The sequence below is a fragment of the Aspergillus ibericus genome (genome assembly GCF_003184845.1).
Source record: "Aspergillus ibericus CBS 121593 unplaced genomic scaffold BO80scaffold_23, whole genome shotgun sequence".
NCBI classification, from domain to species: domain Eukaryota; kingdom Fungi; phylum Ascomycota; class Eurotiomycetes; order Eurotiales; family Aspergillaceae; genus Aspergillus; species Aspergillus ibericus.
The window spans coordinates 226,479-252,058 of NW_020292121.1; the positions used below are offsets into that span (position 1 = coordinate 226,479).

Below are 25,580 nucleotides of genomic sequence, written 5' to 3' on the forward strand. Positions count from 1 at the left end.
CGTCACTCCGCGGGCAGCGGAAGGGGGCTGAGATCGGGAGCTCCAATCGCATCATCCCCGGCTTGCTTTCTGCCTGTTGGGCAAACTTTCCCGTCGCATAAATAGATTCGGGGCCTGCGCGATCTTGGCATACTTATCTGCCTTCCAGACAACTATCTTGTGAAGTCCCCTCATCGCCAGAGCCGCTCCCACGATGTCAGAAGAAGACAAGAATGTAGGTGGTCTTCTATATCCCGCTCCTTACCCCATGCCGCCCACTCACTCGAAGCCAGACTACCAACAAGCTTCCGGTTGGACCACTCAGCCCCAAACCAGAGTCGCCAACTACTGCGCGCCCGCTGGATTTTGACGATGAGCCTCAGGAGATCGGCGTCATCCCCGCATCGTCTACAGCTCCTGCTCAGCAGGGTGCTGCAGAAGCAGCCCCGCCAAAGCCACCCCGCCCATTGAGCCCCCGGCAACAGGCCGAGACCACCCTCAAGGAAGCATTCCCATCTATCGAAGGATCAGTGATAAAAGCAGTATTGGTGGCCAGTAACTGGGATGTGGAACGCTCTTTCCATGCTCTGCTGAGTACGTACGGACGTGAATCGGAGGTACTGTGGTGCGGCGTCACTAACAAGCCCCTTTAGGCATGACGGATCCGTCTGCTGCCGAACGCGATGCGCCTCCCCCGAAGCCACCACGCCCGACTGCTGCGCAGAGGCAGCTGGAAGCAGATGAGCTGTATGCTCGTCAGCTGGCCGAACACTACAATCGTCGTGCGCCGCAACCCCGCTGGGAAAATGAACGTCCGCAGCAGCGGCCGAGAAGTGGAAGCGACGTCTCTGACGAAAGAGAATACAGTTTCTTTGATGGTTCGTCATATGGATATTATTCTTACTGTCCCGGATGCTGACTGGGGGCCTGCATAGATGATCTCCCTGTGATCCGTGAAAACATTCGCAAAGGATTCCTAGATACCCAGACGAAAGTCAACTCGTGGGTCCAAAACCTGAAGAAGCGGCTTGATGGTGAATCACCAGAGGAGGAGTCTTCTGCTCAAGCCCGCCCCGAAGAAAGCTACGGTAGACCCCGACGAAGCGGGGACCTAGGGCGCCGTAGCGGTGATCGTGAGCGCTACGATGCCGACCACCGCATTCTGAATGACGACTTCTCTGCACTTGAGTTGAGAGATACAGAAGGTATGTCGCCCTAGTACAGAGAGTATTTTTCTAGGTTTAGTCCGACCACCCGACTAACCTGCGTTGATAGCCCCTCCCCCGCGGCCTCCACGCCCGCTCGCCAACCCCAACCTGTTTAAGAGCTCATCGCCTTCCCCCGACAGACGCAAGGTGTCCTTCCAGGAGGGCCCACCCGCCGAGATTGACAATCTGTACGATGCCTCTGAACCCGTCCGACGCACCCCTCCTACGACCGGCAAATCAAGCAAGTGGCAGCCCCTGTCAACCGTTGAACCCTCCCCCGTCGGGGAGCATGATCCGTTTAGTCTAGGTGACAGCGAGGATGAGAAGGAAAAGGAGACCAAGACGAAGGACCATACCACGGCCGAGGCGGCGGCCGGAGAGGCGTCGAAAGACAGCACCAAGGCAGAGAGCGCGGGCAAGTCATAGTGCCGGCTTGATCCGTTCATTATTTCTTATTACCCTCACACACATTCTGTTCATCCTTAACACGCACATGCTGCTACTTGTACTCTGCATGCCATTACCTTACCAAGGCCTCGAGCCGACGTTAATGATACCAAAGACTGCAACTGGGAGACCACAGACCATGGTAGTCGATTCGAACTGACACATTGATAAGCCGAACATACCCAGATTCCAGTAGACCTTCCCCTCTACTCCGTAATCAAGCCGGCACTGCAAAATTCAATAATCAAAGACGGGTATCACTAGTAGTAAACCACTCCCCAAGCACCCCAAACCCCAAAAAAAGACCAGACATCATCATCCATCCGCAATCACTCCGGCAAGACCTGCTGATCACTCGCAAACCCCCGCGAAGTCACCGCCGCCTCTTTCCGCAGATCCTTAATCACAGCCTACCGGGACATCAACCTCACGCGTCCCCCCCCGAACAAAAGCAGAGGGCGGGAAAATCAAAAGGGCACATGATAGATAGAGAAACCGAAAAAACTTACCGCAAGAGCATCCGGATTGACTCCATTCTCGATCAGCGAGACGCACAGAGAGAGTTCCGTGCGGTCGAGGTTGGTGTTCTAGATGGGTCGGAGGCATTAATCAAGGTGTCAGATGAGAGGACGTATCCCGGTACTCCGTAGTTGGATAGGTATGCATCACTTGGATGGATTGGGGTTGGGGGGGGGGGGGAGTTGCTTTAACGCCATCGCGGAGAATGAGAGGGGGTTTCACGTACAAGAAGGGTGGAGATCTCGTGAAGAATGTCGATTACTTCGCGGGCGGCCTGGCGTTTGTCGTCGGCTTGGGAGGGCATATTCTTGGTCTTTGTCTTTGGCTTTGTCTTTGAAGAGGGGGTGGTGACTTGAAGGATTGGGTAGAATGCTGGATAGTGTACACGGGATAAGGCGTGACTGGTAGTTTATTATAGGGAGATGTTGGGGGTGGTTAACTATGGGTTGGTGGTGGTATTTTGAGTCCAGTCTAGAGTAAAGTAAAGAGTAGAGGGGAGGTGGTCGGTATGTCGGTATGTAATACAGAGTAGTAACGCGGTGACCGTCCCGCTGTATTGTACTAGGCCCGGACGGGAAGCCATGGTGGACGGGCTGTGATTGGTTCGGGACATCCATCTTCACGATTTCTTTTCGACTCCAACAAAAGAACCAACTACACGGTTCCATGAAGTTGCGCCATTGGGCTATCGCACGGGATCTGGGCATCTAATACAGAGAGCGTGAGGAGTGCCCGGCTTGATTCTTCGGGAAAATCAATTCCCTTACCGGTGGAACCCGCCCTGTCACTCCACCCTCAAACGATCTTGAATGTAGATCCTGGAGGGGCTCGCAGGAATGTCGACTGACCTGACCGTCTCAGACATTCATTCCTTAAAAAAAGACCAAGCACTCGAAATTCTTGCCGAGATGGCACGCGTCGAGAAAAAGACCTTCCCCACTAACGAGGCCATGGGTTTCGGTGAGGAACTCTGGCGCAAGAAGCCCAACACCCGGGTCCTGTATGTGACCCGTGCGGCTCCAGATGCTCGCCCAACCCTGCTGGCCTATGCCGTCTACGTCCGCCAGAAGGGAATAGCCCTGCTGAACAAGGTTTGTGTGGGAGAAGCCTATCGCCGCCAGGGCGTCGGGATGCACCTCATGAACTATCTTCGTGTTCGCCTGCAAAGGGAGGGGTGTCAGCATATTCACCTCTGGGTCGACAAAGCAAGATCTCCCGCGCGATCCCTCTATGCCCGCAATGGCTTCAAGGAGCGCGAGCATATCCCGGACTACTATGCGCCAGGGCGCACCGGGATCAAAATGATCCTCGATCTCTAGCGGGGCCCCTGACCCGCCCTGTGGCCTAACTGAGCATCGCCCGCGGCCCCTCGATAGACCTGTGCCCCTCATGCAATGGAAGGGACCACGGGATTTTTCGGTCCCGAAGATAGGGTGCCTATGCCTGTCAAATATCCCTTAAGCCTTCGGGGAATACGAAGCCGCAGAGAGGGGTTGGGATGGCTATGCTCCTAGGCTCCTGCAAGCCATCCCTTGCAGGGGCGTGCATTCGCAACGTGAGCTTTAACTCCCGCGCCGCGAACCACCCATCCTGGACCATTCCCATACTTTAGTGACGTCAAACATATCCAGGTATGGCTCTGTTGAAGGGGCCACACGCTTCGCGCCTCTCCTGTGCCCGATGGGCCCTTGGGCGCGGATGCCCTTGGGAAGGTCCTTGCCCTAAGGACAGGACGAACCCAAGGCTTTTGCTCCCCCGGCTGTCATTCCTATCTTCGCTGCCTCTCTCACACCCAGCTTTGCAGAGTATATCGGGCTGTGCTCGAATGATATCTCTGGACGTTCTATAGGAACGTGTTTCCTGCGCGTTGTTCTGAATATCTGCCAGAACCGTTCCACCTGCTCTGGAGACATGGCGCTCTTTGCGTTGGCTCTCCTCAGCATCCTGGTGACAGTTGATGCAGTTCTCCAAACAAGCTACCCCGTTAATGCACAGCTCCCTCCAGTGGCCCGGGTATCACAGCCATTCGAATTTGTCTTCTCCCAAGGCACGTTCGCCGGCAGCAACGCTCAAACACAATACACGCTCTCCAACGCGCCGGCATGGCTCAAACTGGACAGCAAAAGCCGTACCCTGTCCGGGACGCCTCAGAAAGACGATCAAGGATCACCGACATTCGATCTCGTGGCTTCGGATAACTCCGGGTCAGTGAACATGGGGGTCACTCTGATCGTAACGACCGACGACGGACCGAAACCAGGGAAGCCATTACTCCCACAGCTCGAAGACATGGGCCCCACGTCGGCTCCGGACACCATCATCATACATACCGGGCAATCATTTTCGTTATCCTTCGACCCTGACACGTTCGCCAACACTCGCCCCTCGACTGCCTACTACGGGACATCTCCAGACAATGCTCCGCTCCCATCATGGGTTGTATTCGACCCAGCCTCGCTCAGCTTCTCAGGCTCAACCCCGAACAGTGGTCCCCAAACATTCAGCTTTAATCTCGTTGCCTCGGACGTAACCGGGTTCAGTGCAGCCACGATGACTTTCGAGATGGCAATTAGTCCCCATATCTTGGCATTTAATCGAAGCACACAGACATTCTTCATCTCTCGAGGTCAACAGTTCACCAGCCCTCAATTCGCCAGCAATCTCACCTTGGATGGACACAATGTAACGAAGAACGATGTGGTTAATATCCAGGTGGATTCACCGGATTGGTTGTCGCTGGACAACGAGACCATTTCTCTGAGCGGCACTCCACCGGCAAATGCAGCAGACAATAACGTCACGATTAGCGTGACGGATAGGTTTCAAGACGTGGCGACGCTTATCATCAGTTTACAATTCACCCAATTTTTCCATGATGATACCGACGAGGTGGATGCTATCATTGGGGGATACTTCATGTTTGTCTTTGACAGCTCGGTCTTGACCAATGATTCTGTCCAGGTGGATGTGGATTTGGGGCAAGACCTTCCCTGGCTTCATTACAACCGTGACAACAAGACGCTCTACGGACAAGTTCCCTCCGACATCAGCCCAGAAAGTTACCATATCAACTTGACAGCCCGGGAGGGCACCGCAGAGGACACTCGCCAGTTCACCATCAAAACGGTGGTGGAAGGGACCACCGACAGGCACAACACGACCAGTTCTACAGCGCCTAGCCAACAGAATATGGTTCGCGGAGGCAAAGCTGGAATTATTGCCATCGCCGTAGTCGTTCCTTTTGTGTTTCTGAGCACCGCCCTGCTGCTGTTCTGCTGCTGGCGTCACAAGCGTAAAGCGGCCGCGGCCAACCCCGAGGACGGGCAGCCACCCGAGAAAACACCGCCATCACGGCCAGAGCGCTGTGATGTCTCGCATAGTCAGCCTTTTGAAGAGACCACGCGGGGTGACCCTCCGAAGATACTCAGAATCCCTTCGCCATCATCTGAGCCTCCGAAACTGGAGCTACCCTTATGGAATGCGAGCCCTCTGAATGACAGTGAACGGGCTCCTGAAGCGGCCGACAAAGAAAACACCTTCTCGGATTCCACTTTCGACTGGGGATTCGCGCCCTTGAAAGAACCGGAGCCGGCAGCGACCAAACCGGTCGAAGACTTGCCCGCGCAGCCGAAGCGCCTGTCGTTCCAGAACAGTCCTCCCTTACATAGGCGAACCACAACAAGTTCGCGGAGACGAGAGCCTCTTAGACAAACCCAACCCAGGAGATCTTTGAAGCGAAACTCGACGACGTCTCGATCACGAAGGTATTCGAAACGGTCGAGCGGCATTTCGACGGTTGCATCCGGGCTCCCACTCCGACTCAGTGGTGCTGGACACGGAGCCGGTGGGTTCGGCCCCCCGGGCCATGGGGTGGTGCGCCTTTCCTGGCAAAACACGCACGCTTCATTCCAGAGCGACGAGAGCGACGTGGGCAATCTCGCGCCGCTGTTCCCTCGGCCGCCCCCTCGGACCCGAGAGAGCGGGGATTTCTCAAGACGATTGAGCCTTCGAACTGTAGAGCCGGATGCTCTAACGATCTCCGAGACCGACTCGTTGGAGGCCTTTGTCCACAGCCGTGCGAAGAGCCGGAACTCTTCGAACCCATTGTTCGCCGGTCAATACGGTCGCCGTACATCGGCGGGCCGGGCTCTCGAACGCGCCCGCAGCACCGTGAGTCGGACAGAGACGGTGGCCAGTTCCAATTATGTCGATGAATCTCGCTACTCAGCCCAAGAGCGTCCGTGGTCGGCAGCCATGTCTGCATCCATTTACACCGATGACAATCGCCAATCGGCTTATCTACATAGCTTGTCAGAAGAATCCGTCGACATCCCCCCGTCCCGTGCTGTGAGCAAATTGCCCAGCCAATCGAGTCTGGCACAAAATTATTCCGAGGCGATCGCGCCTCTGCCTGGGTTCTACAGTGAGGTGAGCTTGGATGGCAAGAAACCGATGATGGATGGAGGAGTCTTTGGGAAGGAAAATGATCCGCCCGCTGAGCGGCAGATCGGGGAGAGCAGTCGGCCTTGGTATCAGACTGGTTTCTACACGCAAGGTGACATGGCTGGCGCCGGGCAATCCCTGCGCAGAACCCCCTCGCTTTATTCTCTTCCAGACGACTCCAAATCACGCCGAGTCAGCTTGAACCGGGCGGGGGATCCGATAGGAAGCTTGAGAAACGACCTGAGTTTCTTGTAAGGGAGAGGAAAGTGAAATGCTTGGTCTTTCTGTTCATATTTGATTGGGGTTCGAAAATGGTTCGGCGAGCGTGATATCCATGGATTCTGGCGGGTTCATCTGAATTGCTTTCATTATTTATCCATGGGCCGTTGGACGGTTCCGTGTCTAGTGTCTAGTGTCTACCTAGATAATCCAGTTAATACCTCAATGCGATTGGGCCGATGTGATCGGTCTTACTGGCGGAGCTGTCGTCAATGCACAACAATGCAACCAACCCTCGTCCCTATCGGACATCGGACATCGGACCTCGGGGTACGTCCATGTGTCACCGACGGATCCTTTTAGTTTCAGCCCCTAGAATACGTGGAATCACGAATCCTTTGGCTGCGCAATCCTGGATTCGTTTAGCGTCATTCGGACCTGAGGCTGAACGACCCCCGTTCTTCTTATCAGCGGTGATAAACATAAGCCCTATTTCATTTATTACCAGCACAGTCCCTGGGCTGGGGATGTTTCCTCTCCATCCTTTGCCCTCGGTCTTCTACTATGGCTATTGCTTCCTCCCAACCAGAGCCGCCGTCTGAGACAACCTCTCTCTTAGCTGAGCACGATGAACACCCGGTGCAGGGGAAGAGTGCTACCCGTACAGCATATCGGGTCTTGCTGTTTGCGTGCATCACAGCCGTGACTATAGACTTTGGCAACTTTCTCTCCGTTGCTCCCCAACTCCAGGCGTTTGAGTCGATCATCTGCCAGCGCTTGCATCCTGAGCTTTTCACTGACATCCCCAGCGAGAGTCTTCCCCTGGTCGCTCCTCCATCATGTAAGTCTGCCGATGTGCAGGGGGATCTAGCATTGCTCAAAGGCTGGATGAGCACCTTTGATCAGCTACCGGGCATCATCCTCGCGCTTCCGTACGGTCTCATGGCGGATCGAATTGGTCGCAGACCAGTCCTGGCCATGAGTTTGCTTGGGGCCATCCTGGAGGAGATCGCGATTCGGCTTATCTGTAAGTGGAGCTGATGCGGCGAGGTGGAGGACGCTAATTCCAACATCCAAGGCTGGTACCATACAACCATCCCACCTCAAGCGATCTGGTTCACACCGTTGTTCCAGATCATTGGTGGCGGTTCTCAGATATCCACCTCTATCGCGTGGACGGTCATCGCAGATGTGTTCCCGGTCGAGAAGCGGTATTGATGACTAGACAACCTTTGAGACGTTCCTTTCACTGATTATCAACTCCTATAGTTCTGTTGCATACTTCCTGCTGTCGGGAGCAATGCTGCTGTCTGAAATTGTCGCGATCCCCTTGAGCGCCTGGATGATGTCCTCGAGCATTTGGGTGCCTTGGATGCTGGGATTGGCCTGCGAGGTCGGGGGCGCGTTCGTTGTTTTCTTCTTGCCAGAGACCAAACCGAAGTCCTCGGAAGATCCCGTGGATGAGGTCGTGTCTGACACAATGGAACGCCCTGAGGACTCATTGGTGTTCACATGGTCGGGCATTGTTCGCTTTGCTCGCTCCCAAATCACCGAGCTGAATGATTTTGTCTGCGGGCATCCCAGCTCCATCGTCGTCTCTTTTGCATTCCTGGCGTCTAGCTATGGAATAATAGCTGTTCCCTTTATGCTCCAATATGTCTCCCGGCGCTTTTCGTGGAGCTTGGCAGAGGTACGATTTCCTGCTGCATGAGATCTGGGTCTATATACTGACAAGGTTTCAAGGCAAGCCTTCTTATTGCCGTCAAAGGTATACTCAACAGCTTCGCATTGGTGTTCATCCTCCCCATGGTTTCGAAGTTTCTCGGGAGATATTTCTCTCCGGTAAAGAGGGATCACAAGGTTGCACTCGGCAGCGCATGTATCTTGATAGCCGGATTTTGCTTCATGTCTCTTGCATCCCACCCGGCACTGTTTATCGTGGGGGTTGCCCTAATTGCGCTCGGATGGGGATACTATGCTGCTCTGCGCAGCGTCAGCAGTGCACTGGTTGGGCAATCGCACATTGGACTCCTCAATACGACCATGGCGCTCGCACAGGGTATTGGGCTTATGGTGTCCGGACCCCTACTGGCTGGGTTGTTCCGGACGGGAATGGCCTGGGAAGGGGTTTGGATGGGGCTGCCATGGATGGTCGGGGTTATCTTGTACGCAGCAGCTGGCCTGGCAGCTGCTTGTCTCCGTGTCCCAAATTAGTCGGGAAATCGACGTATCTTGGACCGAGTAGCTGTCGGTATCACGCCCAGCTCCATAATTTGACAAATGAGAAGCGATCAAGCTCTCTTTAGAGAGTGATGGCAGTTTTAGCTAGCCAAAGAGAGAGAGCATGCAGAAATGCTATTTAGTGACCGTGTCAATCCTGAACGGGCTGGCTGATTATCGCGTATGGCTGAATCCCAGAAAAATCCGATGTGGCCATGCGAGGTCATTTCCTCAGATGTTGGGCATTCGTACGGAGTAGTCGATCAGGAAGGAGGAAGAAGTCTGGGAAGGCACGACCGTTGCGGCCACATGACCTCCAGCCGCCGGGATTCTGGACTCGTTTCATACACGGTGTACACCTCAAGTTCCTCAGGGACCCGTTTCATCTGATGCCCGATGCCGATCTCTTCAAGCTCCCGAGCTGTTACGAAACTAGGCAACCCTGATCCCTTGCGGAGAGCCAACCTTAAGTCGGAAAGCAAGGTGCAGGGGGGCTGTTATAGGGCCTCTGGGCCGATGAAGGCGGTGGTAGGACTTCTTGCGGACCGGTCTAGTTTGCATGTACGAACACGTACCCGGATGCATGGGACTGATCTGTAGCTCATTTCCATCCTCCTAGGAGTGGTATATTTAGTAAAGTAGATTTCTGGTAGTTACTCCGAGCCTCCCGTCCGTCCTACCTCCTATGTACCGAGGACATAGGTCGGATATCCCTAACGTCAATCCGACGACATGCTGGGTCGGGTGAGGGCTGACGCACGGACACCATGGCTGGAGGACAGCATGGAGCTCCCGGTTCAGCTCCGCCATAAGCTCTTCGGTTGGGGAGGCTGCATCTTATCGCCTGGGGAGGCATCAGGGGAGGCAGGGGAGGTACTCCGTCTACTGTACGTACTTGGTCAGCCGACGCCAAGGGATTTTCGTCATTGTCGATTCACTGCCGGTTCCAGAGGCACGCGACTGGCAGCTTCCGGCTCTTCCCCTTTCGGGCCTACCGCCTGCCGAGACCGGCCAGGCCTGTATGGTATAGTGTAGGTACCAGGCGAGTACCTTACCTTTGCAGCCTGGCCCAACTGCCCACCTCCCGACAGAAGTGGAGGTACGCTGGAGGTACTCCCGTACATGCTGCTTTGCTCCCTCTGGCTGCGGCTGACGCCCTTGGGGGGAAAATCAGTAATCTCCCCATGGCCAGATAATCATTGATGCCCATTATCGTGCAGAAAATCTCTGCCCCTTCCTGTGACACCACCCCTCCTAACGTCGGGCGGTCCCCTGGGGGTTCTGTTATAACTGATAGGGTTTTGATTTGAACTGTCCCGTAATCCAGAGCTATCGTCATCGTTGAATCGGGTCCCCACTCCCCCCATTGATAGGTGCTACCACCCAGTCCACCACCTTGTACCCGCCTACCCAACTCTTTCTTCCACCGTCCTCCGGATACTCCAGGCTGGATTATTATTGATTCCTCCTTGGCTCCTCCGCTGCTCACTCACCCTTTTTTTTCACTGGGCCAGTCCCGCTCGCCGCCTCCCCGAATAGTCATTCTGCCCTTGCCCTCCAGCCAACCTAATCCTCCCTTCCACCTGATCTGCTGGCTCTTCCTCTCCCCTCCCCTCGTCTTCCCCCCCCTCAAAGATCCTCCGGCCTTGAAACTTTCCCTCCTGCTCCTCCCCCACCGTGGTGTATGTCTGTAACGGGCCTTCTGTCTGCGTGAACAGTTAATTGCGACTCACTAGAAATCATGGGTCAGACCTTGTCCGAGCCCGTCGTCGAAAAGGTGAGTGAAAAGGAGCACGCTGCTTGCCTGGTCTTTGATCTTCCCCCACACTGCAAAGCATCTTACGCCATTCCAATCTCGCACCATCCGCATTGCCATTCCCCCCCATACCCACACGGTGTTGCAATTTTTCTGTCGCCCACCATGACTCTTGCCTGGTCCGCTGTTCGCTCTTGTGTTTATTTTATCACTTCTCTTTGTGTCGGAGGGGCTGCAAGTGTGGTGATCTACCACTCCCCCCCCCCGCGGGGTCCCTCCACAGAAGGATGAAAATTTCCTGCACGCGATTCCGGGAGGATGACCTGTCACCATTCCATTGTGTTCCGGACCTCTCGCTCTTTCCTACAATCTCACTAACCAAAATGGGGTGGTATCTAGACTTCCGCTGAGGGCCAAGATGAATGCTGTATATACGGTGTCTCGGCCATGCAGGGATGGCGAATCAGCATGGAGGATGCCCATGCCTCTGTGCTAGACCTCCAGGCCAAATTCGCCGACCAGAATGAAAAACCGACCGATCCTGACAAACGACTTGCTTTCTTTGGTGTATATGACGGGCACGGTGGGGACAAAGTAGCATTATTCGCTGGGGAGAATGTCCACAAGATCGTCGCGAAGCAGGAATCATTCGCCAAGGGCGACATCGAACAGGCCCTCAAGGATGGCTTCCTCGCTACCGACCGGGCTATTTTGGAAGGTTCGTGAGCGCTATTATCGGAGTCCGGGCAACCTCTCTACCCGCCTCTCTCCTTTCATTCCTGTCGTGTCCCTCCGAAGTAGCAACGGACTGACCCGACTAGACCCGAAGTACGAGGAGGAAGTGTCAGGCTGTACCGCAGCCGTCAGCGTCATCTCGAAGCACAAGATCTGGGTGGTACGTATCCGAAATAGGCGACATGGTCTGAGTGGAATCTAACGGGCTCTAGGCCAATGCTGGTGATTCTCGCTCCGTGCTCGGTGTCAAGGGCCGCGCAAAGCCGCTTTCGTTTGATCACAAGCCTCAGAATGAAGGTACATCCGCCCCTGTATCCTGAATTGAACCCCACTGGGATTGTGTTGACCACGACAATAGGCGAAAAGGCTCGTATTAGCGCTGCCGGTGGCTTCGTCGACTTTGGCCGTGTCAATGGTAACCTGGCTTTGTCGCGGGCCATTGGAGACTTTGAATTCAAGAAGAGTCCCGAGCTGTCTCCTGAGCAACAAATTGTCACTGCTTATCCCGACGTGACGGTACATGACCTGAGTGACGATGACGAGTTTCTCGTGATCGCCTGCGACGGTGAGTCTTATGATTGGCGCCGGTGGCTTCGGGGTCGCTAATGCGGATTACAGGTATCTGGGATTGCCAGTCCTCGCAGTCCGTGGTGGAGTTCGTCCGCCGCGGTATTGCCGCGAAGCAGGATCTCTACCGGATCTGTGAGAACATGATGGACAACTGCCTGGCCTCCAACAGCGAAACCGGCGGCGTTGGCTGTGACAACATGACGATGATCATCATCGGTCTCCTGAACGGTAGGACCAAAGAGGAGTGGTACAACCAGATCGCTGAGCGCGTGGCGAACGGCGACGGCCCTTGCGCTCCGCCCGAGTACGGCAAGTCTCTCGAGGATCCCACGGCCTCCCATTCCAATCCCTACTGACTGAACGGGGGGTGCAGCTGAGTTCCGCGGCCCCGGCATCCGTAATCAATTCGAGGAGAACCCGGATGACTTTGACATGGAAAACGACCGTGCGCGTGGCTTCAGCGTCCGCTCGGGCCGCATCATCCTCCTGGGGGACGGCACTGAATTGATTCCGGAGCAGAACGATGACGAACTCTTTGACCAGGCTGAGGAAGACCAGGACCTTGCCAACCAGGTGCGCCGTGACACTCCCGATGCGGCTCGGAATGAACGGGAGGGGACTCCTGGGCCACAGTCCAAGGACACCCCCCGGGCGGATGCGACTGAGATTTCGGAGTCGCCGTCCGCCACCGCGGAGGGTTCGTCCGGCAGCGCCGCTGGAACACCGCAAAAGCCTACGAGTTCGTAGTCATGATGGATCTCTTGCATTTCTCCCTAATATTTCCCCTTTCCCCTTTCTCTTTTATTTTGGTTCTTTGAAAACCATCCTCGTGTGATTCTACGACTGCTGTTTCCATTTTTTCTCCTTTACAATTCTGTGCTCTTCCTTGGCCCTTCTGAAGCGCCAGGCTTCCTTCCAACCAACCCATCTATCTATTACCCTCCCGAGTCCCCTTGAACGGCCCGGTGGTTGCAGAGGAGGCGGCAGACGTTGCCGGGGGGGGGGCCTGTCTCTAGTCACTCGCGATTTCGGCATTTAGCTGCGGGGTGGATGCATGGGATCGGGTCGGAGGGTTTTGTTATGTTTTCCATTTTATGCAGAGCCGCGAGCGGCAGGCCTCACGAGAGTACGTCTGTTTCATGCCATGAACAAGATACCGCACAAAACGCACTGTTGATGAACCATGATATCTCCACGATTGTCCCATTTCTTTGCTTCGGCTCCACTGTCACCGTGTCCGCCGGACCTGACATGGCGTAACCAGTCGGTCAGGTCGGAAGGAGATCCGGCGGTGCCTGAGGAGCGGAACTGACATGTTCGAATGCTTCAGCCACGGCGTTTCTGGACGAGGGATGGAAGCGGGCATGTATGTCAAAGCCTTTCAGATCGTATGCATATAGAAACGTTGGCTGTGCCGAGGGTTCGAGCGATCGACGCGATGTGTAGACTGGACAGGGTACAAGTAGTAGTAGTAGTAGCAGTGGTGGGGATCATCGAGTTCGGCCGAGCGATCGAATGAAAGGGACCGATGGGCATACATACCATACGGTACTCGGAACCCGGGTGGGACCCCCGGCCGTACACCGCAGGATTCAGTAAGGTACGCGGTACCGTTGCGGTATGGAGTATCTTCATGCTGGCGCAGGCAGATTTTGTGCTCGTCGCTCGACTTAGTCGTGCTTTAGTCGCTTCGGCTCGTCGATTGTCTCTCCTGCTTCTCTTCTCTCCCTCTCCCACCTCTCCCACCTCCCAGTCCCATGGTTTGTTGAGGGAATTCATCCCCCTCTTGCCTTGGATCCCATTCCCCGGCACCGCCCGTGCTGCTCCCTCCCTCTTCCCTCTTCCTCCTCCTCTCCCTCGGTTTTCTGTCCTCTTGTCTTGTCTCACCTCACGCCTCCTGATTCAATTCCCACCGCTCGCTTCGATCTGGCTTCTGGTTTCTCCCTTCCTGTTTAATCCTCCGACAGCAGTCGAGCTGTGCTCCTCGGTCAGCCACCATGTCCTCTCCCCCGTCCTCGAAACGGAAGCGCAGCGGTTCCCAACATCTTCCCGCCAATGTCGCCATTCCCTCACCTGCAGAGCTCCTGCAGCCCTCCTCCCGCGACGCGTCCGGGGAGGAAGGCGACGAGTCCACCGGCTCGGCCATCCCGCTGCCCAGCAAGCACAAGAAACAGTCGTCCCTCGACGTCACTTCCGGCACCGTTCCGCCCACCAAGCGGGCCCGGAAGGCGTCCGTCAGTGAAGCCCTCGTCCCGGCGTCCAACGGCGACCTGCCCGACGCACCATCGGCCGTCAGCAAGGAGGACCCGGGTGAGCCGTCCGAGACCACCGTGGCGAGCAGTGACATTGAGACGCGGAGCAAGAGCCGGCCGGGATTGCAGGTAGATACATCAGAGCGGTTGATGCGGCCGCCAGACCGGGGTGGCATTCAAGATCCCGTGGGTTATCGCACCAATCCTCCCCCAACGGGGCGACCGGTGCGGGTGTATGCGGATGGTGTGTTCGATTTATTCCATGTGGGGTACGTGTCTTTCGTCGGGTTGCCGTTCCGCTGCTAACAAGGGGTGTGCAGTCACATGCGACAACTGGAGCAGGCTAAGAAAGCGTTCCCGGAGGTGTATCTGATTGTGGGTGTGACCGGGGATGACGAAACACACAAGCGCAAGGGTTTGACAGTGTTGAGCGGCGCGGAGCGCGCCGAGAGTCTTCGCCATTGCAAATGGGTGGATGAAGTGATTCCTGACTGTCCCTGGATCGTGACGCCGGAATTTATCGACGAGCACCAGATCGATTATGTGGCACATGACGATTTGCCATATGGCGCAGACGAGGGCGATGACATCTATGCCCCGATCAAGGCCCAAGGCAAGTTTTTGGTTACGCAGCGGACGGAGGGAGTGAGCACGACGGGCATTATCACCAGGTGAGTTGTGGTGGGTTGGGGATGCACAGCGGCTAATACGAGGCTGCAGAATCGTTCGTGACTACGATCGGTATATTTCCCGACAGTTCAAGCGTGGAGCATCCCGTCAGGAGCTGAACGTGTCCTGGATCAAGAAGAACGAGCTGGAGATCAAGCGACATGTGGCGGAGCTCCGGGACAGCATCCGGACCAACTGGACGACAACGGGTCAGGAGCTGGGTCGGGAGCTGCGACAGTTCTGGCAGAACAGCCGGCCGAACAGCCCGCTGTCGAGCGCACGGAACAGCGTGGACCTGGGCAGCTCGCGCAGCGGAGTGACCAGTCCGGTGCTGGGCAGCAAGGCGCATGTTTCGCGGGTGGAGGCGCTGGGACGTCCCGAGAGCACGATTGGCAACGGCCGGAACGAGCCGGACTTTGCGACGGGCTACAGCTTGGGGCTGATTGGGGGTGTTCGGGCATGGGTGAGTGCGCTGGATTCTTGATCCTTAGAGGCATCGCTAACAATGGCCAGATGCGCAGTCGGCACTCTCTGGTGGGCAGCCGGGCGCCGTCGCCGACGAGCGAGGAAGACCACGAGTCAGAGGTGGAACGCAGCACGGAGGCGACGCCTCACTCTTAATCTACGAGGATGTAGCGGTGTAAGTTAGCGACGACGACATTTTTTTTGGCTGGGAGCCGGTTGGGGATAGAATCGGAACATTCGGGACGGTAATGCTGGTTGGAGTGATGAAATTGATTGCTGAATGTCCGGTTGGGTAAATTGCATGGGGATTGAATGCATGCGAGGGATAATGTACAGCTAGATTGTTAGATGCATTCTAATTCCTAGGTATGTCTTTCTATTGTAGCCACATCGCCGCCGCCACCACCACCACCACCACCCTGATCACGCCGCTGCAATCGCCAACCTCTGTGCCTGCTTCCCCTTCACCTCATTATCATCCTCCTCCTCCTCCTCCCGAGGCTGACAGACGACCCTACTCACCCCCTCCCTAAAGGCCTCCACCTCCCTCACCAACCCATCCACCTCCAACACGCGCCTCGCCACCCGATCACACTTCACCACCACCCCCAACTCGAACCGCTTCAAGCCCCGTACCTTCAACACCGGCTGCACCCACTTCTCCCGCACCCCAAACGGCACACGACGCCCCCCCGCAACCCTCCCAGCATTTCCCCCCATCCCAACCCCCACCCACCGTCCCAAATCCAACCCCAGCCGTACCACCTCCAACCCTGTACACCGCCTCACGACCTCCCAAACGGCCACCCACAACTCATCATTATGCGTATGCGTATAGACAGAGAACGCATGCGGTTCGTCGGTGGAGAAGGGCGTCCAGATAGGGGTGTAGTGGATTGTGAGGGCGCGGAGGGAGTGGCGATGCGGGGGGGGAAGGTGCGTGGTGAAGGCGAGGAGGGTGTAGAGGTCGTCGGTGTCGAAGGTGAAGGTGCGGTACAGGAGGGGGGCGGACTCGGTGTACATGGCTTTGCAGGTGTGGAGGGGGGCGGTGGTGTGTTGGGGCGTGGAGAGGAGGGGGGGGAGGAGGGGGGAGGTGTGCGGGTAGAGTTTGGATGGGGGTTCTGATTCTTTTGAGGGTTGAGGGGGGGAAGGGGTGGTGGTGGGTTTGGATGTGGTTCTTGTGTTTGTGGTGCTGGTGTTGGTGGTAGTGGTGTTTGTGGTAGGATTGCTGGTAAGAGTCCGCCACCTCGCCACCGTCGCCGGACAACACTGCCGATGTTTTTCCAACGGGGCCGGATGCGTGCATCGCACATGACGGATCTGATCCTTCACTTGCACCAGATGGATGGTGGTGTCCTCACCAAAGACGTAAGCGTAGATCATGAGCCGGATTTCCGGGGGGAGACGTTGGAAGAAGGCGCTGGTGGGTTGGGAGGTGCTGTCGGCGAAGGGGATGGGGGTGTTGGAGGCATTGGAGGCAGCATCTGGACTGCAGATTTGACGGGTTTGGATCATCTCGCGAAGGGTTTCGGACCAGCGACGGCCGCTGGGGTAGTAGTGGAAGATGGAGTAGGGGTCGCGGATGAGCCAGGTGTCGAAGTGGCGCATTCTGCTGTCTCTGAGGTATATCTCTCTCTCTTTAGGATATATATATATGTGTGTGTGTGTGTGTGTGTGTGTGTGTGTGTGTGTGTGTGTGTGTGTGTGTGTATAGTTGTGGGTGTGGATACTGTATACTGTATAGGTCGCGGTGGTGGGAGTGATGGTGGTAGTCTATGAGTGGTGATGCTGTAAGATCTAATCGGGGAGTGTATGTATTCGAGGAAGATAGAGCATGGGTAGGAGAATCTAATTGACTTGTAAGAGAGCGAATTAGGCCCGAGGCCATATATACAGAGCAGAAAACACGCAGCCCATGATGCGTCCGTAATATACGGAGTATATCAGAGCCTCGAACGGTTCATATAAATACTAAATACTGCTTCAGGTGCAACCCTATGACGGGGTGGCGGCCAATCACATGTCGCAGGCGGCGAGGGGCGACCTCTGATTGGAAGCGCCACGGTGACAGGTCCCTCGACATGCATAGGATCAGAGTGCTCCGGGGTGTACTCTGGACTCCGTGGAAGCTCTCCCCTCGGGTGTGTCCCTAGGTACCTGAGACCCATTCTCAGCTGTGTCTTGACCACCCCGGATCGACACCTCCACTCACGGCGGTTCCTGCAATTTGAGGGATGCCATTGGAGTGGAGCTCGCTGCGACCCTTGCCGCATCGGGGCTGGCGTCATTTACTAGCGCGTACCAGACATGGACCGCCTCACTGGCATCACCATCATCCAATCAATCCTGTCATTCATCATATCATCATGCGTGCCAGCCGTCTACGCCGTATATATGCCATGATATGCCCATGCTATGCAATGCGCTCCCAAACATGTGGCATCGCTCGAACCAGCTCCCCGCCGTCGTCCATGCGCTGTGACACCCGTGCTCCTTGCGAAAACATGCGCTCAAATCCCTCAGATCGTCGCGTGTGTTGCCTCATCCGCGCCCCCGTTGCCTTTCCCCGCCTTCCTCCAGGTCTCCTGCAGCTGTAGCCGCCGCTCGGATGCCATCCGTCCCCTCATTCTCTTGCTTGCCCTCGCTCGCGGCCCCCTTGGCGCCCTCGCGCGCCGTGGCCACATACATGGCGCTCACCAGGATCAGCACCGAGCCCGCCCAGCTCACCGCCGATAGCGTGCTCCCCCAGACTGCCCGGTCATAGAACACCGCAAACAGCATCTGCGTGTACAGCATAAAGGTGGCCCGCGACCCGGACGACGACGGCTTGGCCGGCGCCTCCTCGCGCGTCCCATAGTTCCGCTGATCCCACTCCGCCGGCGCCTTGGGCGTCCGCGGCGGCGGCGCATACGACAAGCCGGCGGTGAGCAGGAACTGCAGCAGGAAGCCACTCACCCCCAGGCCCAGGAGCAGGGTCCATTCCAACAGCGTGCCCGGGAGCTCCAGTGGGATCGAGGGCACGAGCAGCATCGCCAGCGTGGCCACGACCGTCGTGAACGACGAAAAGTACGTGACCGAGACGAGCGGGTGGCAGCGCTGGCCGATCATTCGGATCGTCGTGTACGCACACGAGGCGCCTAGCACGCCCACCAAGGCGACCACGATGGCCAGCACATGGTGGTAGCTGTCGGTGGCGCCGGGCTTATCCCCTTGATCCGGCTCGGGGTCGGCGGCCCCGGCTCTCATGAACGGGAACGGACGAGCGATGAGGATGACACCCGCCAGGGAGACCAGGCCGGCCAGCTGCTGCTTGCGCGTGAAGGTCTCATTGGGGATCAACAGCGAGCAAGCATAGCAGCTGAGAATGGGCGCCAGGAAGGTCACCACAGTGGCCTCGGACAGCGGCAGATACTGAACGGAGTAGTAGAGCCCGTAGACACCAAAGAAGCCACCGCTCGCGCGCAGCATCAGAAGCGTGAAGACATCGCGGGTCCCAAACGGATGGGGCACCCGCGCATACCACATGTAGAGGTAACTCGCGACGACGGTGATCGACATGCGCGCGAAGAGAATCTATCCTATCAGCCAGGCCCGATACCACCACCACCAACCCCAAGACCACTCACCTGAAACGGATGAAACCCCTTCCCCTCGCGTCCCTTAATCTCCAAAAACTGAGTCATGACATTCATCGACGCGCCAAAGAACATAGCACACATGACAAGGATCATGCCTTTACCCTGGAACCAGACATCCTGCGCCCTCGTCCACCAGGATTGCTTCGAGTTCATAGTCGCACCAACCCCATCGCCAGCAATAGGTTGCGAACGTGCCAGCAACGGACTATTTTCATCCTGACGTTCGTACACCCCCGGGTTTAAAGACGACGAGGACGCTTGGGACCCCGTGACGCAAGCGGCGTCGAGTGGATTCGAGGAAGCCATTGAGAGGGAGGGAGCCTTGTTGTTTCCGGTGGTTCTTGATTGAGTCCCGTGAAGTCACCTCGAACTCAAATCTAGAACTAGATACCAATTCCAGTAGGTATCCAGTATCTAGTATCTCTCTATCCAGATAATAGATAGCTAGGTAGGCAGGTGAATTGAATGTATGTCAGACAAACCCGACTGACCACCCTTCCTCAACCTTACTTTATATGTTTTGAAAAAAAAAAAAAAAGAATGCAAAATGAGAGCCGCGATCGGCCGTCGGGCTGAATGACTAATCGGCCCTTGTGACACTGTGCTTTCTTAGGTTGGAGCTGGATATATATCCGGGTAGTAAGTTAGGTAGACATTTGGATGTGATTGGTTTGGGTGAGATTTGCTTTTGATGGGGTTTCTGAAGGATTGTCGTGTATGTATACTGTACGTGCATTGTCATTCTTGGGGGTGGTGCTGCTGCTGCCTTGGTTGGGGATGGGTGTCGGATATACATTGGTACATTCCGTACAGAGTACTAGGCACTATCACAGGGCAGATCGCATAATTGCACAAGATTCAGAGGGGATTGTATATTGAGCGGCAAGCTCGCGAAATAGAATACAAAGATTTACTAGGAGTATCTACATGAAGCTGAATGTATCCCCCCCCTTCTCACGCAACATATTGCCCACGCGCTTACTCCCCACAATCCGCTCCAGCTTCAGCGCATCCCACTTGGAGAACAAGGCCCGCACGCCTCCCTCAGCCGCCTCGACCACCCCCGCTGGATCCAACCCCAGGAACCCGACCAGCTCACCGTAGAAGGTCGGGTTCTCCGGTACCCCGTACATGATGATGCGCTTCACGCCCCGGATCTGGTACCGCCGGAAGTGGTGTACACGCTCCGTGTACAGCAGCACCGACTGCCGTCCGTTCATGAAATGTGATCGCGCCCGTCCTGTATCCCGCGCGTCGGTGTATTCCGAGATGGCGCCGAAAGAGACGTTGGTCGTCTGCGCCGAGGTGGCAAAGTAGTTGCGCACCCGTACAAAGTCGAGGTAGGAGGGGATGAAGATCAGCGTGCCACCGGCGCTGGACTTGCCGCGACCGGAGGTGATGTCGCGGACGAGGGAGGAGAGCACGGTCGTGGTAAAGTGCTTGAACCGAGCATCGGGGTCTTTCGCCGGCGAGAGACAGTCGAAGCGGGAAAAGGTCTGCTTGACCGAGACCGGGAGCGGCACGTCGGCGATGGCGCCCACGTGCGTCGGCGTCGCCTTGATTTTGCCCGAGGTGTTGTGCATCTGCGTCGAGAACACCGAGTTCATCTCGGGGGTCACAAACGACGCCAGCATGATCAGCTGCCGCACATACCGCGCGTTGTTGTCCAGGTACCACGTCCGCACGCGACTAAAGTCGCATCCGTGCGCCTCGCGGGGTTGCAGGTTGAGGTGCTTGAGGATGTAGTCGATGTGGTCCCAGTTCTGCATGAGCAGCGCATCTGCGTGGTCCACAATCACCACTTCAATGGACGAGAGGAAATCGTGGTCCCGTTTTTTCGCACTGCGAGGGGTTAGTGCCGGTCCCGAGACAATGGCGTGGTGGCTTACTCTGCTTGATCCATGATGGTGCGCAGGCCGAGGGGACTGGCTAGGATCATGTCGGAGGTGTAGAATTGCGCAAAATACTTGACCGTCTTGCGGGTGAATTTGACGCCCAGGCGGAACATGTCATCGTCGTTGCCACCGAACAAGTCGCGGAAGTCCTCCGGCTTGCTCTCCCACGACTTGTCTTCAGGGCCAGAGAAGGTGTCGAGCAGACGCTTCTTGTTCTCCTGTTGCTCGGGCTGGAAGAACCGCGTGATGGACTCGACGGCCCGCACGCAGGCCTGCTTGGTCGGCAGTAGATAGAGCACCTTGGGCCGAGTAAAGCCCTGATCCCGCACATCGAGGTCCGCGTCTTGCTCCTTGGCCAAACGGGCGTTGTTCTTTAGCACGCGGTCGCGAGTCTTGAGCACGTGGTTGGTGGCGTGGAGGGCCAGAAGGTCGCGCATCTGGGCCGAGTTGGATGCGGTCCGGGCTCCATACAGGACGTCCTGGTAGCCGAAGATGTACGGCGCAAGATGCTGCGCCTGTCCAGTAATCTCGGGAATGTTGTTCGTGGCAGGCTCTTTCAGTTTCCGCTTAAGCTGTGTCATCCCGGTCAGTCTATGTGATGGTAGATAGGTACCGCCACGCTCACCTTGACGCTTGAAACGTGCTTCATGGGGGGTAGCCAGGTCGCATCGTCCCCAGTATCAGGAATCGAGCGCACAAGTCGCAGCCCATCGGGGAGCTCCTTCTTGTTGCTCTTCCACTTGTTTTCTCCAATAGCCTTGATCTTCTGGGCGAGCTCGTCTTCCTTCGGGATCGTAAAGTGCGTGTCGAACGGATCGTTGTCTGCTAGACGTCAGCGGGTCGAACAACAAGCAGATCAACAGTCCTACCATCTTCACCATCGCTATCTTGTGCTTCAGCCTCCTCCTGGTTCCCATTGTCCTCTTCATCCGAAGGCTCTTGTTGCTGTAGATCGTCCCCACCGGCTGCTTCATCCTCCGTATCAGGATCCTCGCGAGCCACCTCAATGGTTTCGGTTTTCCCATGATCCATCTTTCTCTTCTTCCGGGCTGGGCCCTTGGTGTCAGTGGAGGTGTTCAACAGTTGCAGCAGCTCGTTATAAGGCCGCCCCGCCTTCTGGTCGTCCTCTTCGTCGCTCGACGAGCCAACATCCATCGGTTCCTCCTCGAAGTCATCTTCCATACGCTCATCCACCGAGCTACCTTCGCCCTCTGAAGAATCAGCCGACCTACGAGTTGGTCAGCGTGCATGTAGTGACGGCGCGGGAGTCGTGCTCACTCTATCTCGTCCACTCGAGACGCTTGGAAGCCGCCACGGCGACGAACAGGACCACCCCTGGAGCCTCGTCCGCGGCCTCTCGAACCTCTACCTCTTGGAGGAGCCATTGAAATAATAATAAAAAGGAAACAGGCACAGTGGTGCTACTAAGCAAGGCCCTGGGCGGATTATTTTTTCGCGGCGTTGGAGCGGCTTATCTTATCTTAGCGCGAAATTCGCTTTGCGCACACACAATTTGAGCCTCGCAGCAGAACCTCCGCCGCAGCAGAGGCGGAAGATTTAATTAGAAGACCGACCCCAGAGTGCCACTTCTCCCCCACGGCCAGGACGCGATCAACCCGAGAGACCGTTCGACCTACTTCCCATCATGGCTGACACTGATTCCTTCCTTCACCTCGCTCGCCCTCTGGGCCCCGTGGCAGTGGGGACTGCACCGACTACCGCCCCTCTGAACGTTGTCATCCAGCCCCAGGTACGTGTGACAGCGGATGCTGATGCCCTGGGGAACACGATCCCGATGCTAACGTCGCCTCATAGGCCCTCTTCTCGATCTTGGACCACTCCCTCCGTCGCAACGCCGACCAGGAGCGTGTCATCGGTACTCTGCTGGGAACCAGGTCCGAGGATGGCACCGAGGTGGAAATCCGCAGCACCTTCGCTGTCGGACACACGGAGACGACAGACCAGGTTGAGGTGGACATGGAATACCAGAAGCAGATGCTGGCCCTGCACCTGAAGGCCAACCCCAAGGAAGTGCTCGTCGGTTGGTACGCCACGGCGTCCGAGCTGAACACCTTTTCCGCCTTGATCCAGAACTTCTACAGCGGCCAGGGCGATGGCACATGGCCTCACCCCGCCGTTCACTTGACCGTGTCCACCGAGGCTGGAAAGGATATCGAGACCCGCGCCTACATCTCCGCCCCCGTCGGTGTGACCGCCGAGAGAGCCGCGGACAGCGCCGCCTTCATCCCCGTTCCCTACGAGATCCGTTACGGCGAGGCCGAGAAGAGCGGTCTGGAGGCGATTGCTTCGGCCCGGGATGCTGAGGAGCGTGCCGCCAACATCTTCACCGACATCGAGGCTCTGGAGCGTGCGATCGAGGATGTGCTGGGCATGATTGACCGGGTTTCCCGCTATGTCGAGTCGGTCATTGATGAGGAGGCGCCTGCTTCGACGGCCATGGGCCAGTTCCTGCTTAACACCCTGGCCCTGGCGCCCAAGGTGGAGCCTGCTGATATCGAGCGTGATTTGTATGTTCCCCCCCCCCCCCCCACCTTCTCCCCCGATAGGAATCCGAGTATCTGACTAACCCACCCCAGCAACAACCACATCCAGGACGTTCTGGTCGTGTCGTACCTGGCCAACACCATCCGGACACAGATGGAGCTGTCCAACCGTCTAGCCACCGCCCAGCTGACTCTGGGAGGCGAGTCCGGCAACGCCGAGTCGGGAGGTCAGCGTGGTGGCCAACGGGGCGGCAAAGGAGGCCGGGGCGGGCAACAGCGCCAAGAGCGCAGTGGAGAGGAGGCTCGCGCGTAAGAGTGATATAGGGTTATTATAACGAAACCTTTCCATTCTTCTTTAACATTATTCATTGTGCAATTTTTTTTTCTCTTTCATATTCCTTCTCTGTTTATTTGAAAGCACCATTTACCCCTTGTCTTGGGATATGTCCAATGCCCTGTTATCAGCCACGGTCACTTGATCTATATTTCGGTCTGGCATGGCGGCACTGCATCCGCAAAAGGAACAAAAAGAAATCCTGGGTGAACAGAGATAACTGAAAACGAACTATCCGGAACGGAATGGAAAAGGAAAGAAAAGAAGCACGGCGTATGGGAGTCCGTCTGGCTTTGTTCAGAGTGTGCTTGGAAATGGAAAATGGGAAAAAGAGAAGAGCTGATGACCTATGATTCTGCTGCTGTTGATGTTGATGTTGCTAGCAACGATCTACCTCTAGTGGAGGTTGAACTTCCCCTTGTTTGTCTTCTGTGGGGGGTCATATATTAGAGGTGTAGTGTAGATTGGGAGTCTGGGTATTCATGTATATGCAATGGAGGGATGGTTGAAGCTGATGAAGCTACTGTTGAGGTAAGGAGTTGGAGCACTCTTATCTACAGCAGCTTAACCCTTTTGAGTCGGATGGATTCCCGATAAGCTAAAGAGCAATAAACTAACCATCCATCTTGATAAACGCCCCCGATGCCGACCAGATAATGGATATATGATAGATATGATACGAAAGCAGCCCATTCCCACCCTCAACGCCAGTCAACGGCAGATAAAAACCGAAGCAGCTAGAGCGACACATCAGGAGTGCATCAGCTCTCATCCCAGGGCCTTTCTCTTCTTCGGCAACGCATCTTCTGTGACATCCGAATCTCTTCTGGCAGATTTCTTTCCCTTTCCTTTACCCTTCTTCCCATCGACGCTTTCCCCAAGTTCCTCGAGGCCCTTTTTGCCCGCATCCTTCAAGTTCCCGACCTGATCATCGTTCTGATCAAACGCCTTCCGCGCTTCTTTCAACTCGCGCTCCATGCGCAGTAATTCCTGAACACGGCCCAGCTTGTTCGGGTCCCGACGTAGCGCGAAGCGGAAATCATCCACCTTGATCTTCTGTCGGCGGGAGTAGCTCGCGTACTGCGCCGCTCCGTGACACATTTCGAGAACGAAGTCTGTGACGATCTCGTCGAGCACGCGAACGGTTTCGGGGAGTGGTTCGGGGGAAAATGAAGGGTGGGGACTGGGGTCGCCATAAGCAAGGAGCAACAGACGGACTAACACATCGTTCACCGTTCATGTTAGCAACCACACCTTTAAGATACGAAAAAGCGTAGTAGACCTCAATGCTAGAGAGATAGGATACACACGTTCAGACGCAAAGTTCATCTGCCCCTTATGCCTAGCGGCACGGGCGCGAGGTTCCGCCATCTTGGGCGTCTTTCCGGCTAAGGCGTTTTCTTCGTCCGCGGCGGCCGGTTCCGGGGTGAAGGCGGGACGGTATCCTGCTCGGATTAGCGCTGTTTCCTGGGGGTTGAAGGGCCAAGGAGGAGCGAGTTGACTCGGCACATGGCCAGTGCTAAGTTGGCGGGGAGGGCCGGGTGAGACCCTGGAAGTGATATGCGATGGCTGAGGACGAGGACAAGGACGGGCAGAGGACGATTTGCGCGATGATGAAGGAGCGGCGGCGGGAGGCCGGCCGGCGGTCACGGAGGGAAGGCGGTGATGGGCGGTGCCGGAAGACATCCTGGCAGAATCGCTGGTCTCCGGTGCGATCTTGTCCAGTG

The 25,580-nt window shown here is 56.3% G+C and overlaps 12 protein-coding genes across 12 annotated transcripts; 7 read left to right on the plus strand and 5 right to left on the minus strand.

Annotated features, from left to right (window-relative positions):
- The first annotated feature begins 169 nt into the window (after positions 1–169).
- On the plus strand, positions 170–1,814 carry BO80DRAFT_425770 (uncharacterized protein). The gene is made up of 5 exons (XM_025719599.1): positions 170–214; positions 273–573; positions 633–857; positions 915–1,184; positions 1,255–1,814. Exons 1-5 carry the CDS (start codon positions 194–196, stop codon positions 1,611–1,613), a joined length of 1,176 nt encoding a protein of 391 aa, XP_025574598.1. The 5' UTR covers positions 170–193; the 3' UTR covers positions 1,614–1,814.
- A 96-nt stretch (positions 1,815–1,910) lies between these two features.
- Positions 1,911–2,623, minus strand: BO80DRAFT_425771 (mitotic-spindle organizing protein 1). Its single transcript, XM_025719600.1, has 3 exons — positions 2,380–2,623; positions 2,144–2,221; positions 1,911–2,044 (listed from the first exon to the last, which is right to left on the minus strand). Exons 1-3 carry the CDS (start codon positions 2,455–2,457, stop codon positions 1,964–1,966), a joined length of 237 nt encoding a protein of 78 aa, XP_025574599.1. The 5' UTR covers positions 2,458–2,623; the 3' UTR covers positions 1,911–1,963.
- Positions 2,624–2,734: 111 nt separating this feature from the next.
- On the plus strand, positions 2,735–3,472 carry BO80DRAFT_455821 (GNAT family N-acetyltransferase; the record flags this gene model as incomplete). Its single annotated transcript, XM_025722134.1, has 2 exons — positions 2,735–2,737; positions 2,978–3,472. 2 exons carry the CDS (start codon positions 2,735–2,737, stop codon positions 3,470–3,472), a joined length of 498 nt encoding a protein of 165 aa, XP_025574600.1.
- A 332-nt stretch (positions 3,473–3,804) lies between these two features.
- Positions 3,805–7,115, plus strand: BO80DRAFT_104379 (putative transmembrane glycoprotein). Its single transcript, XM_025713355.1, has one exon. It carries the CDS (start codon positions 4,065–4,067, stop codon positions 6,849–6,851), a length of 2,787 nt encoding a protein of 928 aa, XP_025574601.1. The 5' UTR covers positions 3,805–4,064; the 3' UTR covers positions 6,852–7,115.
- Positions 7,116–7,266: 151 nt separating this feature from the next.
- Positions 7,267–9,192, plus strand: BO80DRAFT_465419 (MFS transporter). The gene is made up of 4 exons (XM_025722713.1): positions 7,267–7,842; positions 7,894–8,026; positions 8,085–8,505; positions 8,559–9,192. The coding sequence occupies exons 1-4, from the start codon at positions 7,380–7,382 to the stop codon at positions 9,027–9,029; spliced, it is 1,488 nt and encodes a 495-aa protein (XP_025574602.1). The 5' UTR covers positions 7,267–7,379; the 3' UTR covers positions 9,030–9,192.
- A 1,584-nt stretch (positions 9,193–10,776) lies between these two features.
- BO80DRAFT_455824 (PP2C family serine/threonine-protein phosphatase) lies at positions 10,777–12,843 on the plus strand (the record flags this gene model as incomplete). Its single annotated transcript, XM_025722135.1, has 7 exons — positions 10,777–10,812; positions 11,191–11,509; positions 11,613–11,686; positions 11,739–11,823; positions 11,885–12,091; positions 12,145–12,405; positions 12,470–12,843. 7 exons carry the CDS (start codon positions 10,777–10,779, stop codon positions 12,841–12,843), a joined length of 1,356 nt encoding a protein of 451 aa, XP_025574603.1.
- A 917-nt stretch (positions 12,844–13,760) lies between these two features.
- BO80DRAFT_425777 (choline-phosphate cytidylyltransferase) lies at positions 13,761–15,860 on the plus strand. The gene is made up of 4 exons (XM_025719601.1): positions 13,761–14,617; positions 14,669–15,019; positions 15,069–15,480; positions 15,531–15,860. The coding sequence occupies exons 1-4, from the start codon at positions 14,094–14,096 to the stop codon at positions 15,636–15,638; spliced, it is 1,395 nt and encodes a 464-aa protein (XP_025574604.1). The 5' UTR covers positions 13,761–14,093; the 3' UTR covers positions 15,639–15,860.
- Positions 15,861–15,959: 99 nt separating this feature from the next.
- On the minus strand, positions 15,960–17,090 carry BO80DRAFT_325667 (uncharacterized protein; the record flags this gene model as incomplete). Its single annotated transcript, XM_025715159.1, has 1 exon — positions 15,960–17,090. A coding segment is annotated over one exon (1,131 nt), but the record flags the coding sequence as incomplete, so codon positions are not given.
- A 722-nt stretch (positions 17,091–17,812) lies between these two features.
- On the minus strand, positions 17,813–19,620 carry BO80DRAFT_425778 (DMT family transporter). The gene is made up of 2 exons (XM_025719602.1): positions 19,109–19,620; positions 17,813–19,055 (listed from the first exon to the last, which is right to left on the minus strand). Exons 1-2 carry the CDS (start codon positions 19,424–19,426, stop codon positions 18,024–18,026), a joined length of 1,350 nt encoding a protein of 449 aa, XP_025574606.1. The 5' UTR covers positions 19,427–19,620; the 3' UTR covers positions 17,813–18,023.
- A 423-nt stretch (positions 19,621–20,043) lies between these two features.
- On the minus strand, positions 20,044–22,047 carry BO80DRAFT_435364 (DUF1253-domain-containing protein; the record flags this gene model as incomplete). Its single annotated transcript, XM_025720907.1, has 4 exons — positions 20,044–20,962; positions 21,010–21,587; positions 21,641–21,837; positions 21,885–22,047. 4 exons carry the CDS (start codon positions 22,045–22,047, stop codon positions 20,044–20,046), a joined length of 1,857 nt encoding a protein of 618 aa, XP_025574607.1.
- A 437-nt stretch (positions 22,048–22,484) lies between these two features.
- Positions 22,485–24,175, plus strand: BO80DRAFT_104539 (eukaryotic translation initiation factor 3 subunit F). Its single transcript, XM_025713356.1, has 3 exons — positions 22,485–22,765; positions 22,831–23,543; positions 23,613–24,175. The coding sequence occupies exons 1-3, from the start codon at positions 22,661–22,663 to the stop codon at positions 23,830–23,832; spliced, it is 1,038 nt and encodes a 345-aa protein (XP_025574608.1). The 5' UTR covers positions 22,485–22,660; the 3' UTR covers positions 23,833–24,175.
- BO80DRAFT_476285 (putative transcription initiation factor TFIID subunit 13) lies at positions 24,176–25,539 on the minus strand (the record flags this gene model as incomplete). The annotated part of the gene is made up of 2 exons (XM_025723224.1): positions 24,176–25,070; positions 25,164–25,539. The coding sequence occupies 2 exons, from the start codon at positions 25,537–25,539 to the stop codon at positions 24,622–24,624; spliced, it is 825 nt and encodes a 274-aa protein (XP_025574609.1). The 3' UTR covers positions 24,176–24,621.
- Between the last annotated feature and the right edge of the window lie 41 nt (positions 25,540–25,580).